We start from the raw sequence: 14,723 nt of genomic DNA on the forward strand, positions 1-14,723 counted from the left end.
TATAACTATTATCAAATAAATAGTAATAATATGCACAATAATGGCTCTAGGCCACATATGTCAGAGTTACGGCCCGCGGGCCAGATCCGGCCCGCGAATTGATTATCTATGGCCCCCTGGATGATATTTAATTACTATTAGAACCGACCCGCAGGCCACAGCCGTCCGCTGGTGTTTTGCACGCACCAACACCACTACATTTCCCACAATGCAACGGTAGCCCGTGATGTCACTGCAGCTCGCACAAGCGGCTTCATTATTCATCAGTAGTCAAAGCAGAGTTCAACTTCCTGGTACCCCCCTCCTCAAAAATGGCTAAACGCAAGGTGGACGCTGATAACAGGGGGTTTCAGGCCAGGTGGGAGGCAGAGTACATGTTTACGGAGGTAAGAGGCAAACCTGTGTGTCTTCTGTGTGGAGAAAATGTGGCTGCAATGAAAGAATTTAATTTAAGAAGGCACTATCAAACGTCTAAGAAACACACAGACAAAGACAAGAATATGGAATATTAACAAAAGCTACAGAATATGGAAGAATTAAAACGAGGCCTTAAGTCCAGACAGGCTATGTTCACATATGCTAAATCACAAAGCGAGGCTGCTGTCAAGGCTAGCTTTATTGTGGCAAAAGAGATCGCAAAATCACCCCGGCCCTTTGCAGAAGGAGAGTTTATCAAAAACGGGTTTTGAGTCTCAGAGCCTAACCTCGAACATTGATGAACTTGTACAAAAGATGAGACACCTCACCCTCAGACAAGTGAGCATCACAGAGCAGTAGCGTATTTTCCGTTTTTTAATTCAGTTAAATTTTTACATTTCAAAGTCAAAGTCAGCTTTATTGTCAATTTCTCCACATGCCAAAGACACACAAAGAAACCGAAATTTCGTTCCCCCCTATCCCACGGTGACAAGACATGGCTCACAACAGACAAACAAGTAAACAAGTATAACAAAAGCGTGCTGAATAAATAATGAATAAATAACACAACAAATAAATAAATAAGAGGAGCAAAATAAAAGGAGCAAGTACAGCAGACATACCAGAAAATAGCGCAACAGCGCCGCATGCTACGCAGAAGGGGGTAGCGAGTTCAGGGTCCTAGCAGCCTGGAGAAAGAAGCTGTTGGCGAGTCTGGTGGTGCGGGAGCGCAGGCTCCTGTACCTCTTCCCAGAGGGCAGAAGGTCAAACAAAGAGTGAGCCGGGTGACTCACATCTCTGGCAATCGAGGTTGCCTTGCGGGCGAGATGGGAGGTGTAAATGTCCTTCAGGGAGGGGAGCGAAGCACCAATAATCTTACCAGCCGTATTCACTATGCGCTGCAGGGCCTTCAAGTTCTGTTCAGTGCAGTTACCACCCCAGACAGCGATGCAACTGGTGAGGACGCTCTCAATGGTGCCACGGTAGAATGTAGACAGGACTGCCTGAGGAGCACATGCACGCCTGAGCTTCCGCAGGAAGTACAAGCGGCGCTGAGCTTTCTTTGCCAGTGACGAGGTGTTTGCGGACCAGGAGAGGTCCTCACTGATGTGCACCCCCAGGAAATTGGTGCAGCTCACCCTCTCCACCACAGCACCGTCGATGATCAGCGGCAGGTGTGTTGTGTGACCCTTCCGGAAGTCAACAATGATTTCCTTGGTCTTATTGACGTTCAGCAGGAGGTTGTTGTCCCTGCACCACGTGGTCAGAAGGTCAACTTCCGACCTGTACCGAGTCTCGTCGCCCTTCGTGATGAGACCCACCAGAGTCGTGTCGTCAGCAAACTTCACTATGCGGTTGTCGCTGTAGGTCGCAGTGCAGTCATGCGTCAGCAGGGTGAAGAGCAATGGACTGAGCACGCAGCCCTGGGGGGCCCCCGTGCTCAGCGTGATGCTGGCGGAGATTTTGTCGCCAACACGCACCACCTGAGGCCTCTGACAGAGGAAGTCCAGTATCCAGTTGCTTGTATCTTGTATCTTGTTTCTACAAGACGTGATTTTTCTTTGAAGAAAGTATTGTTTTGTCTGTGTGCCATAAATTTGTGTATTTTATTTATTTATATTTATTTTTCAGTTGAATGGACTAAGGGAAAATTGCAGATAAGAGCCATGAAAAAGAATACAACTGATTTGATTAATTTTTTTATTTTACGATTTGAAAGCAGTGATCGGTAGATCATAGAGCAGCACAATAATAATTTTTCAGTTTATAATGCATGCACTTTTATTTATGCATTTATCTTGATATTAAGAAACACATTTTGTTTTTAAAAACAATTTAATTTTTTGCTGTTTGGCTGTTGAAAATGTTGAAGTTACTGACAGAGCCATAACAAAATATTGCCATATTCATTTAATCATTAAATAATGTACACTGTGTTAGGTCTTGGTTCAATAGGCTATGTGCAATCATTTCGATATATTTTAATAAACATTGAACCAGTCCGGCCCTCGGCTTGTAGCAAATTTGTTTTTTTGGCCCTCGGTGTGTTTGACTTTGACATCCTTGCTCTATGCCAGTGTTTCCCAACCTTTTTTGACCTATGGCACATATTTTATGTTACAAAAATCACACGGCACACCACCAAACAAAAATGTCACAAAACGTATATATAATGAAATATAATGAACATTTATTGTCAATTCACTTACTCAGTGTGAAATTTGGCCCTGTTTGGTTGAACACAACGCTGATATTCTTGCAGGAATTGAAGAAAGACTAACACGAAGATCTTCCTCAGCAGCTCTGAGTCGCTCTCTTTTCTTAGTCTTTAAAGTAGTCATGCTTGAAAAGCCCAGCTCACATAGATAGGTTGTGGAGAAAGGGAGAAGAGCTGAAATTGCTTTGTTTCCCAGAATAGGGAACTCCTTGGCAGCAGTCAGCCAAAAACTGTCCAAAGGTACATCCGAAAAGCGCAGTTTAAGACCACGATCTTGTCTCAGTTCAGTTATTTCTTCCTGCTCCTGCAAAGTCATGTCCCTTCCAACTGCAGTTGAGCTATATGGGTTCCTCACCCAGTCAAGGCAATCAGTGGAAAGTGAAGGGAAATAACATGACAACTTCTGCTCCAAACTTTGCAGATGTTTACCTATTGTCTCACACAGTGCAGCTCTGTTGACACTCTGCCATTTCTGGGTGTTTGGGAACATTTCTAGGTTGGCACTTTCCACGTGTTGTTCCCAGAGCAGCACCTTTGAATGAAACCCCTGTATTTTATCTGTACTTGTGAGCAGGTTTTCGTTTCGACCTTGCATTCGCGTGTTCAAGTCATTCAGATGTTTAAATATATCTGCCAGATATGCCAGTCTTGCACACCACTCATCATTTGAGAGCAAGTTAGCGTCATCATGCTTCTCATTTGTCAAAAACACTTTGAGTTCCTCCCTTAACTCATAAACACGACTTAAAACGTTGCCACGGGAAAGCCACCGGACCTCTGTGTGGAGCAATAACACTTTATGCTCCTGTCCCATTTCCTCACACAATGATGTAAACATGCGGCTTTTTACTGGTCTCGTCTTCACAAAGTTTATCATGCGCACAACATCTTCCATTACAGGAGCTAGGTTTGCTGGTAATGTTTTGGCAACAAGTGCTTCCCGGTGCAGAAAACAATGCGTCGCGATGACTTTTGGATTTTGCTCTTTCACTCTGTTCACAAATCCTTTGGTGCGCCCGAGCATGGCAGCTGCTCCATCGGTGCAAACACTTACGCAGTCTTGCCACTTTAGTCCTCCTTGTTCAATGTACTCTGATACAACTCGAAAGATTTCTTCTCCTGTAGTTCTTTCTGGCAATTTCTTGCAAAACAGAAAGTTTTCACTGATGGTGTCTCCGTCTACAAAGTGCACATTTGCCAGAAGCTGCGCGTGTCCACTGATATCCGTAGATTCATCAATTTGCAAAGCGAATTTCCCACTAATGTGCAACTTTTCCAAAACTGTCTTCTCAATGTCTGCAGACATGTCTTGAATTCGTCTGGAAATTGTATTACCGTAATTTTAGGGCTATAAGTCGCACTGGAGTATAAGTCGCACCAGCCATAAAATGCACAATACAGTGAAAAAAAACATATATAAGTCGCACCGGAGTATAAGTCGCACTTTTGGGGCAAATTTATTTGTCAAAATCCAACACCAAGAACAGACATGAACCAGCAACAACAGGCTAAACGATACGGTATGCTAACGTGACATATACACAAACGAGGAGCTGAGAATGGGCCTGAGTAACATTCAGATTTATTCAAACAAGTATTACATAAATAACACGTTTATCAAACCATCTGTGTCACTCCAATTCATTAAATCCATCGTCCTTTATGTAAACAATGCCGCGTATGCGCCACATATGCGCCGCTGACGTCGGACTCGTAAGTTGCATTTCTAATTATTCCACAGACCCATATAACAATACATAAAGTATATTTTAAATAACTATCATATAACAACAATATTATCAAACCATCTGTGTCACTCCTAATCATTAAATCCATTGATCAAATTCCTCGTCCTTTATGTCAACAACGCCGTGTGCGCACCGGACAGATCTAGTATACAACTATAGTGTAGCGTTAACAAAGTACCAGGAAACACGTGGGTTTGGTAAACGGCTCTTTATTTAACAAAACAAGACTTCAACGAGCCAGCAACTACTGAACTGTAATGATAAAAACATATACAAGTTGCTACATGAAATAAAATATATCAAATAACTATAACATAAATACGTTTTTCAAACCTTGTCACTCCAAATCATTAAATCCTTCAAACGTGGGGCCCTTTGTCATCTTCGTCATCCGGTCAATCCTATGCCCTTATGTAAACAACCGCCGCGCTGCTGATGTCCCTTGCAGGTCAAATGACAGTAATCCCTTGCTACATCGCGGTTCGTTTATCACGGTTTCACTACATCACGGATTTTTGAATTTTGAAAATTTGCAAAAAAATTCACATATAAGTCGCTCCTGAGTATAAGTCACCCCCCCACCCAAACTATGAAAAAAAACCGCGACTTATAGTCCGAAAATTACGGTATTTGATAGAGGGACTTGGGCTATTTCTTTAACAGCGCCAGGGCCGAGCATCTCTTTCAAGATAATTTTGCAGGCGGGCATTATTAACGTCTCTCCTACGGTGTGTGCCTGTTTTGATTTGGCGATGAGTTCAGCAACTTGGTAACTAGCTCTAAGAGCTTTCTCACCCGTCTTGGTGGTTTTCCTCAGTAGCTCTGCCTGTTTCCCAGTTCGTTCACGCAGTTGAACAAAATAGTCCATACTCTTGTTTTGTAGTGACGGGTGTTTTGTATCTACATGGCGTTTGAGTTTACTGGGAACCATGGCACTGTTGGACAACTTTTCCCCGCACACCAGGCATAGCGGAGTTGCCGCACTTTTTTCTCCGGTAAAAGTAAATCCAAAGGCAAGATAGCCTTCATTATATTGTCTTAAGCTCACCTTTTTTGCTTTCTTCTGACCAGTGCTCATGCTAGGGTCTTCATCCGGGTCAGAATTTTCTTCAGGACCCAGGTCAGATTGAGTACTTTTTCTTTTCAAATATTTATCCATTGCTATTACCTGCACTGTCTCACTCGAGGATAACTATGAACTTCCTACATATCGCGCTGATACACTGCCCTCTATTGGAAGAGCATTTAATTGCCCTGTCTAGCACTACATGCTTCTCACTTTTAACCAATTAGACGAAACTGGGCGGCACACCTGATGATTCGTCACGGCACACTTGTGTGCCGCGGCACAGCGGTTGGGAAACACTGCTCTAGGCCAATATGGATTATGATACATCTCAGTCTATTGGCATCATACAAGACTTATTGGGAAAGTGATGATGATAAGATCCGTGTTTGACAACCTGCTGAGCCAGGGCACATATTTTACATAAGAGAAACCTCACAGCCAACCTCCAAACAAAAATATCCTAAAAATAATGGATTTAAAAAAAATCTTGTCTCAATTTAGTCACAGATGAACCAACTTAATATGAAAACACAAAGGGTGAAATATTTGCATGGAGCCATGACTTACTCTGTCTTGTCATTTATTTGTTATGCCTACATAGATAAATAAATAAATAAATAAAAAAAAATATATATATATATATATATATATATATATATATATATATATATATATATATATATATATGTATATATGTATGTGTATATACATAAAAGTTTTTTATATATATATATATATATATATACACACACAATAATATTAATTGTTTGTCTGTATAGAAATGTGTATTGTATTGTATTGTATTGTATTGTATTGAATTGAGGGACAAGTAGTATGGAAGATGTATTGTATTATATTGTATTGTGTTGTATCGTACTGTAAAAATACGCTTTCACTTATAACAGTGCTTGTACAGGCGTTTGTGAAGTTGTCAACTGACTGGCAACATGTACAAGGTGTACTTTGCTTCTCGGCCTTTCTAAAGACAGAGTGGAAAAGGAAATAGATAGGTTAATAAATAAATGCAGACACTCACTGGCATACAGTGTATGCTATTGCCTCGCAGATCTTTATTTGGTGCCTGTAATAACCTCCAGTCTCTGCCTCTGTTGTAGGTAATATATGTCTTCACTTTCTTATCTGTCCTTTTGTTGGCCAAGAACATGCCTTTTATCCCTGCCACCTGTAAAGACAGATAAAAACACTCAGAAACAACAACAAGTACAAGTGCTTAAACGTTATTTCCCTCAGTCACACTAATAAAGATGAAAACTACCAAGAATGAATCTCCAAAGTAACACAATCACATCTGCTTAGCTCTTTTATATTTCCAATAAGACTAAACATAGCTACAAACACAGAGGGGCAAATGCTTGACTAGCTGGGCATTTGTAAGTGTGTTTCAAAACTATGTTAGACTGCTTGTTCAAGGAGGGGTAGGAAGTGAGCCAGAGGCAGTTGCATCAAACAATGTAACACCGCGTTCATAAATGGCATGTGCTGCAATCTGTCCCAGAGGAAGGATTTAGAATATCCTACAATCTGGGTGGTGACCCCAATCAAGAATAGATTTGATTCCTTAGCCCAGGCCAAAGTAAGATATGAGCAGTATCCTTAGCTGCTTAATTATTTCATTCATGTGGCATTTGAGACCCAAATAAGCAATAACTTTAGATTAAGTTTTTGGATTAGATTATGCTTGGTATAAAAAATAGCATTTGTACATCAAACGTATGCCTAAACTATAGTATGGCTCGTACCGTTTACATTCACACACTGTATCATGCAACTGAAGGAGAAAACGTTGTTTCAGTCTGAACTGTGCTATAAACAAAAAGTGTGTATGATTAACATCTAGGATTGAAATACTAGAATGCAATGATACTATGGTGCCATGCATTCTTAACAATGCTGGGTTAAAAACAACACAAATTGGGTTAAAAACTGGACTGGCCCAGGAATATAGCCATATCAACTCAAGTGTCTCATTAAACCTCAGACATCTGATAAAGAAAATAAACCTGCTATAGTAAATCTGAATATCACTAATGTTCAGGGCTTTGTTCCTTATATTCAAAGTTTAAATGCCTGCGTAATGTTCTCACTACCATGCACTGGTTCACTCTGGCTGTTGGGAAACTAAGAGTGTTGCTCAAATTTGTTGATTATTCACAGTGCACCAAAAATAGAGTGCCAGTGCGTGCATAAGGCACTCAGCTTCGGAAACAGTGCGGTAATGCTAGCTTCATTTGGAATTTACTGGAAGCGGAGCGGAGCGCACGCTGCCTTTAGGAACACAAGCACTGGGATAGACGGCTAACTAAACTCTGGAGACATAATGCAATATCCTGATGTTTGTAGTTTTTGATAAAAAAAACAAAAACAAAAAAAAAAACCTAGACATCAATGTCTGACATCGTGAAAGTGGCGCACATGGATTCAAAGTGATCTCTTTTAATCACTTGCATAACTACTTTTCTGTGCATGAATTACACGAGCCACCAACACTTCCTGTTTTAATTGCTTGTGCCAAAATAGGGAAAGATTTTCACAATATGAATTGCGTTTGATTCATAGGAGCATCATTATTTTATGATAAATGTGAGTTACATAGAATATGAAAGGGAAGTTTCTTCGCTTTTTACTATTTATATTTTTCAAAGAAACATGTATTTTTTCAGTTTTAATTTGAGATCAAATGAATACAATGCCTCGGAATTAAATGTTCAAATCAAGTTTACAAAGTAAAATAATTTTCATTTTAAGTATCAATTGTTTTAGAACATGTTTTCCGAGAACCGTCAAAAACTATGAGTGCACAAGCCAAACGTTTGGGAACCACTGATATAAATCATGTTTTTGCAGCAGCTGGAACAGGGATTGCATGCTGAAGCCCACATGAGAAATATCCCATATAATGTTGATGAACACCATTATACTACAGTAACGACCTAAAGAAGCTGCTTACCTCATATAGATCAACCATGACGTTTCCTTCAAGGCCCATGCTACTGACAACATTCTCCAAAGCCAGAGTATAATAGACACCTGATGTGTCAGACACGTACAAATTATAGGTTTCATTCTGGTTCCACTCCTGTACTGCTGCCACAACACGATTTTCATCCGTACTGATGACATGCAAGTCCTGCAAGAAAGGTAAAGTCATTAAATGTTATGCCTTTTTTTATTCCATTTATGTTTCTATTAGTGAGAAATGTTACGATAACAAATGCCTTAAACTTACTGCATATGTAGGTATAACGAGTGATATAATCGAAACATTCGGCTTGGAGTAGATTTTTGATTGATAGTGTATATTAAAAAATATATCATTGGACACTATAAACCAAATACGTACATGGGTGAACATTATTGTTATATTTATTTAATATATAGTTTATGTATAGTTATATAAGTGGTGGCTCCTTTTGGCTTTTCCCTTCAGGGGTCACCACAGTTTGTTTGTCCAGATGGTTCGGAAGAGATGTTTTTGTCACAGTTTTTTATGCCAGATGCCCTTCCTGACGCAACCCGCTGCATTTATTCGGGCTTGGGACTGGCACACTGACATGTGCCCTATAGTTGCATATGGTTCTCTGACCCAGAATCGGACCCAGGCCACGGTGGTGAAAGCGCCGCATCCTAACCACTGGACCATCAGGTATGTATGTAGTTATATAGGCCTGTGGAATAATTGGAACTGCAACTGACGATGAGTCTGACGCCAGCGCAGCATCTACTATCGGAATCAGTGGAGTTGTTTATAAGTGAAACAGAGGACGAAGATTTCAATGGATTTAATGATTTGGAGTGACACGGACGGTTTGATAAATTTGTTATTTATGTTATACTTATTTGAATAACTGTTAATATGTTACGTCAGGCACGTTCTATCAGACTAGGGGGACCCGATCTAATATTCTTATAATAATTCATTAAGTTTGTATAGTGCTTTTCAAAAACCCAAAGACGCTTACAGGGAACAAGGCAAAGACATACAGAAGGGGAGGGGGAAGGGGAAGAGACAATGGGATAAAATTAAGAAGAGCAAACCAGTTATGGGTAGGGGAGGTCATAGGCTTGAGAGAAGAGGTAAGTTTTTAAACGGGACTTAAATATGGGGAGTGTGGGTGAGTCACAGACAGACTGAGGGAGAGAGTTCCAGAGTCGGGGTGATGTGCAGAAGAAGGCTCTGTCGCCGAAGGATTTGAGTTTAGATTTTGGGACTGTCAGACGTGACGTATTGGAGGATCGGAGGGGACGGTTGGGGCAGTACGGGACAAGGAGGTCGGATAGGTAAGTGGGAGCCAGGTGGTGAAGGGCTTTGAAGGTGAGGAGGAGTATCTTGAAGATAATACGCTCCTTAATGGGGAGCCAGTGAAGAGAGTAGGGAACAGGAGTGATGTGTTCACGGGACCGGGTATGGGTAAGGAGGCGGGCAGCAGAGTTTTGGACTAGTTGAAGTCTATGGAGTGAGTGAGCAGTGATTCCAGTGAGAAGGAAGATGTAGAAGTCAAGCCGGGATGAGATGAAGGCGTGGATGAGGGATTCAGCGGCAGGGAGAGCGAGGCAGTGCCGGATTTTGGCGATGCGTCGGAGGTGGAAGTACGAGGTCTTAACAACTAGGCTAACATGAGGGTGGAAGGACAGTGTAGGGTCGAAAATAACGCCAAGGTTGCGTGCCAGAGGGGAAGGAGTGATGCTTGAGGAGTCAATGGTGAGTGTGATGGATCCAGTTTTATTAAGGGAGGATTTAGTGCCTATGAGGAGGAGCTCTGTTTTGTCACTGTTGAGTTTGAGAAAGTTGAGGGTCAGCCATGTTTTTATTGTAGAGATGCAGGTTTCAAAGTGGGTGAGGGGAGGGTTTTGAGTTGGTGTGGTGCATATATAGATCTGGGTGTCATCAGCGTAGCAGTGGAAGTCCAGATTGAGTTTGCGGATGACATTACCAAGGGGAAAGAGGTAACAGATGAATAGGAGAGGGCCAAGAACTGAGCCTTGGGGGACCCCCTGTGTAACTGGGGTGAGGATGGATGCGTGGCCGGAGAGAGATGAAGTGGTTTCTGTTGGCGAGATAGGAGGTGAGCCAGTTGAGTGCAGTGCCCTCAACACCTAGTTGGCGCAGCCTTTGAAGGAAGATGGAATGGTTCACAGTGTCAAAGGCTGCGCTAAGGTCGAGTAGTAATAGGATGTTGAGGGCACCAGAGTCTGCAGAAATGAGGAGATCGTTGGTGACTTTAACAAGAGCTGTTTCAGTGCTGTGAAGTGGGCGGAATCCGGACTGGAAGGGTTCATAGAGGTTGTTGAACTGGAGATGGTCGTGGAGTTTGGTGGAGACAATGCGTTCAAGGGTTTTGGAAAGGAATGAAAGGAAGATGGGACGGTAGTTGGAGAGGTTGACTGGGTCCAAGGTGGGCTTTTTGAGGACGGGGGTGATGGCTGCAAGTGGGAAAGTGGCCAAGGGATAGAGACTGATTAAAAGGGTGGTGAGGTGAGGGAGGAGGACAGGGAGGCAGGCCTTAGTTAAGGTCGTTGGAAGGGGGTCGAGAGAGCAGGTGGTTGTCTTGGATGCGGTGATGATGTCTAGGATGGTGGAGGAGTCGACAAGGGAGAAAGCAGTGAGAGAGGGGAAGGGCGGGAGGTCAGGAAGGGGGGGCAGGAGAGCAGTGGAGGTGGGGGAGGAGGAGTTATTGATGGTGTCGGTCAGAGAACTGTTGCTTTGGGCGATTTTGTTGTTAAAGTTGACAAGGAAGGACTTACAGAAGGCGGGTGAGGAGGGTGGCTTGGTGGCCGGTGGGTGGAGCAATTTGTTGACGGTGGAGAACAGTATGCGGGGGTTCCGGTTGGTGTTATTAATGAGAGATGAGAAGTAAGCAGATTTGGCAGCAAGAAGAGCATCACGGTAGGAGGAGATGCGTTGTTTGAAGGTTTCAGCATGGACAGTGAGGCGAGTTCTTTTGTGGAGGCGTTCGAGTTGACGGCCAGTTTGTTTCATGGAGCGGAGTTCCGGGGTGTACCAAGGGGCAGAGTTAGTGAATGTAACAGAGGAAGTTTTCCAGGGGGCTAGGGAATCAAGGGAGTCAGAAAGGATGTTGTTGAGCTTGGTGGTGATGTCATCAAGGGAGGGAGAAGTGGGGTCGGAAGGAAGGGCAGAGGATAAGAGCTGGCAAAGGGTGATTGGGTTTACAGTCTTGATGTTGCGGTAGGAGATGGTGCGTTTTGTGGAATTATGAGGCGAGGGTAGAGTGGCGGAGAAGAGGATGCAGAGATGATCTGACAGTGGAAAGGCGAGAGGACGGGGGTTGGATGTGAGTGGAAAGGAGGAGCATACTGTATCCAGGGTGTGGCCTTTGGTGTGGGTGGGGAAGTTGATGTGCTGGGTGAGATGGAAGCAGTCCAGAAGGGAGATGAAGTCGGACATCAGATGTTGGTCACCGATGAGTAGGAGGCGATAGGAGACTGAGGATACAATGGTGAGGAGTTCAAAGAGTTCAGAAAGAAAAGACGGATGTGACTTTGGGGGGCGGTAGATTAGAACAGCAGTTGTAGAGTTGGGGAGGGAAAAAGCGAGATATTCAAAGGATGAAATAGATGGGAGGTTGAGGTCCAATTCAGTGATGGGTAGGGACTGCTTATGGAGGACAGCAATGCCACCTCCTCGCCCAGAGAGGCGAGGTTTGGCGATGTAGCTGTAGTTGGACGGAGTGGCTTGGCTGAGAGTAAAAAAATCCAGGGGCTGTTGCCATGTTTCACAGAGAAAGTCCCAAAGTCCCAATGATCATCGTCACACACACATCTGGGTGTGGTGAAATTTGTCCTCTGCATTTAACCCATCCCCATGTGATTTTGATCCATCCCCTGGGGGAGAGGGGAGCAGTGAGCAGCAGCGGTGCCGCGCTCGGGAATCATTTGGTGATCTAACCCCCCAATTCCAACCCTTAATGCTGAGTGCCAAGCAGGGAGGCAATGGGTCCCATTTTTATAGTCTTTGGTATGACCCGGCCGGGGTTTGAACCCACAACCTTCCAGTCTCAGGGCGGACACTCTACTACTAGGCCACTGAGCTGGAAGGAGCAGATCCAAGTTATTGTCCAATAGTAGTTCAACAATAACTGGTGATTTGTTGGAGAGGGAACGACAGTTCAGCAGCGCGAGGGAGATGGATGAAGGAGGGGGGGGGGGGGGGGGGGGGGGGGGGGGGAGCGGAGATTGTTGAGGTTGGCAGTACGGGAGGTGGGGGTGATGGGGGGGGGCGAGAGCTAGTCCAGAAAGAAAGGATGGGTGAGCCATCAGGGAATGTCGGTTAAAAGATAGTCCAGAGCTACGGTGGATGTAGCGGCGTCGGCGGAGGATCCCAGTCTTGCTGGCAGCTGAGGCAGCAGCAGCAGGGAGACGTTGATTATAGTTGAAGTGATGAAGATCTGCAGCAGTGTAGACAATTGGGCGAGAACTTGGTGGAATAGAAGCCTGGAGTAGCAGAAGTGATAGTTCATGGAAGAGATGAGACGTGACAGCAGCTGGGAATAATCCAGATAAAATGCTAGAAGTGGCTAGTAGCTGGTTAGCTAGAAGTTGGTAGGCAGTGAAATGCATGGAAGCAGCGGTGGACCGAGTAGTGATGGAGTGGGTGGTGGTGTTAGTCGATCCCGACTGTACCCGCACAAACAGCAAGCCCCAGTGTGTCATGGCGGCACACAGCCGAGCCACGACCGGCGAGCTCGCAGCGAGCGGGTGCTCCCCCCGAGGACGCCGGTCGAGTGGCCAGAAAGTTGGGTTAAAGCTGTTTGCCAGGCCAAGAGCGAGCAGCTACTGGCTCAGAGCCGGAAGGTAGGAGGGTCCGGTGGTGGTTTGGCTAGCTGGCTAGCATAGCTCGTACTCCGAGGGAGCGGGAACAGTGAGGTGCGAGCAGAGCTGCAGAGATACACGGTGGGCAGGTGAAAAGGCGAGAAAAATCAAAGAAAAAACGGGCACGCTTAAAACGGGAAACACAAAATAAATAGCGGACAAACAAATAGCGGACACGGTTCGGGGCAGAAGCGGCAGTCAACAATCCAGACGCCAGCGTTGCACTAACCCGGAAGACAAAAAAAATAAAAAAAATCTTATTGGATATCGGTCCTATATCAGCCAAATAAATAGAACCGTCTACATGCAAAATCTCAGATATTAGTACTGTGGTATGATAATTTTTCGGACAATATTGGTATAGGGGAGAACACCCTTATACCAGACTACGTTTTACTTTTACTTGTCACATTTTAAAACCAATGTTTCTACTTTTCACTGAGTATGTTTCTTTAACTTTTAATGCCTGACAACAATTAAAACAATGATTACACCTGAAAGAAAATGCTCTCATCCCTGTCCCTTGGTTACGACAATCATTTGAATCTGTCGAGCTACGACATGATACATATGCAAGTGGCTCGTAAAACATAGACACACAGTTTCTGTAGGCAGCAGTGAGTTGAGTTGAATTAAACACACGCTCCTGCTGGTCCACTGCAGTGTGTGCAGCTCATTTTTCTAAAACTTTGGATGAAGAGGGTAGGCAGTGCTGCCAACTTAACTTGACGATCCGGCAGATGGAATTTTCCTTGGAATATCATCATTCTTTTAATTGAAATATTGTAACTTACTTTACTAATAATCAGGAAATGTTGATTACCTTGGGCAAAGTGTACTTTGGCAGTTTCATTGGTGTAAAGACATCTCTCTTTGCAGACACATAGTAGATTGGCTTCCCTGTAGTCGACACCTATAAGTGATAATTGCGTGAACAAGACAAAAAAAAAAAAAAAAGATATAATATACCGTATTGGCCCAAATTATAAGACGCCAAATTAAATTTTTATACAGAAAATAATTCCAGTTCATCTGAAACAAATGATTATAACAATATATTTGAGAGAAAAAGCAAGTTATTTGGCGTCATTCAACTCATGCAAAAACTCTATCACATCTTAATATCTTCGTACTACCGCTATTTTTATTTTTATTCTTCTTGACAGGGGTTTGTTTTGGCCTGGGGAACTAAGTTCAGCATTCGCTTTTAAGATGTCTGGCGCCATCTAGCGTTGTGAATGGGTATAATGTCTAGACCCCGAATAAAAGACGACCCCCACTTTTTCAGTCTTATTTTAATGCAAAAAACACTGTCTTATATTCGGACCAATGCGGTAATTTAGATAATTGTCACGTGCTTACGCCACCTGCTACTCGACCGTGCCCATCCTATCAATGGAATCGCTGCCACCTGTCGCATGCT

General features: G+C 43.5%; 1 protein-coding gene and 1 long non-coding RNA gene across 8 annotated transcripts in view; one reads left to right on the forward strand and one right to left on the reverse strand.

The window, feature by feature from the left end:
- Positions 1–14,723, reverse strand: part of sorcs1 (sortilin-related VPS10 domain containing receptor 1) — a 204,242-nt gene that overhangs the window by 57,107 nt on the left and 132,412 nt on the right. For all 7 annotated transcript variants that reach the window (XR_007481580.1, XM_049721514.1, XM_049721513.1 and 4 more), the window contains exons 8-10: positions 14,124–14,213; positions 8,421–8,600; positions 6,489–6,635 (exon numbers count right to left, since the gene is read on the reverse strand). Coding sequence is in view for 6 of the 7 variants with exons in the window: in XM_049721514.1 (XP_049577471.1) it covers positions 6,489–6,635; positions 8,421–8,600; positions 14,124–14,213 (417 nt within the window). In the remaining variant the exon portion in view is untranslated. The remainder of the gene's footprint in view (positions 1–6,488; positions 6,636–8,420; positions 8,601–14,123; positions 14,214–14,723) is intronic.
- Positions 272–14,723, forward strand: part of LOC125969489 (uncharacterized) — a 42,619-nt gene continuing 28,167 nt past the window's right edge. Inside the window, exon 1 of the long non-coding RNA XR_007481600.2 lies at positions 272–386. This is a non-coding gene — a long non-coding RNA (uncharacterized lncRNA). The remainder of the gene's footprint in view (positions 387–14,723) is intronic.

The sequence above is a fragment of the Syngnathus scovelli genome, chromosome 5 (genome assembly GCF_024217435.2).
Source record: "Syngnathus scovelli strain Florida chromosome 5, RoL_Ssco_1.2, whole genome shotgun sequence".
Taxonomy (NCBI): Eukaryota; Metazoa; Chordata; class Actinopteri; order Syngnathiformes; family Syngnathidae; genus Syngnathus; species Syngnathus scovelli.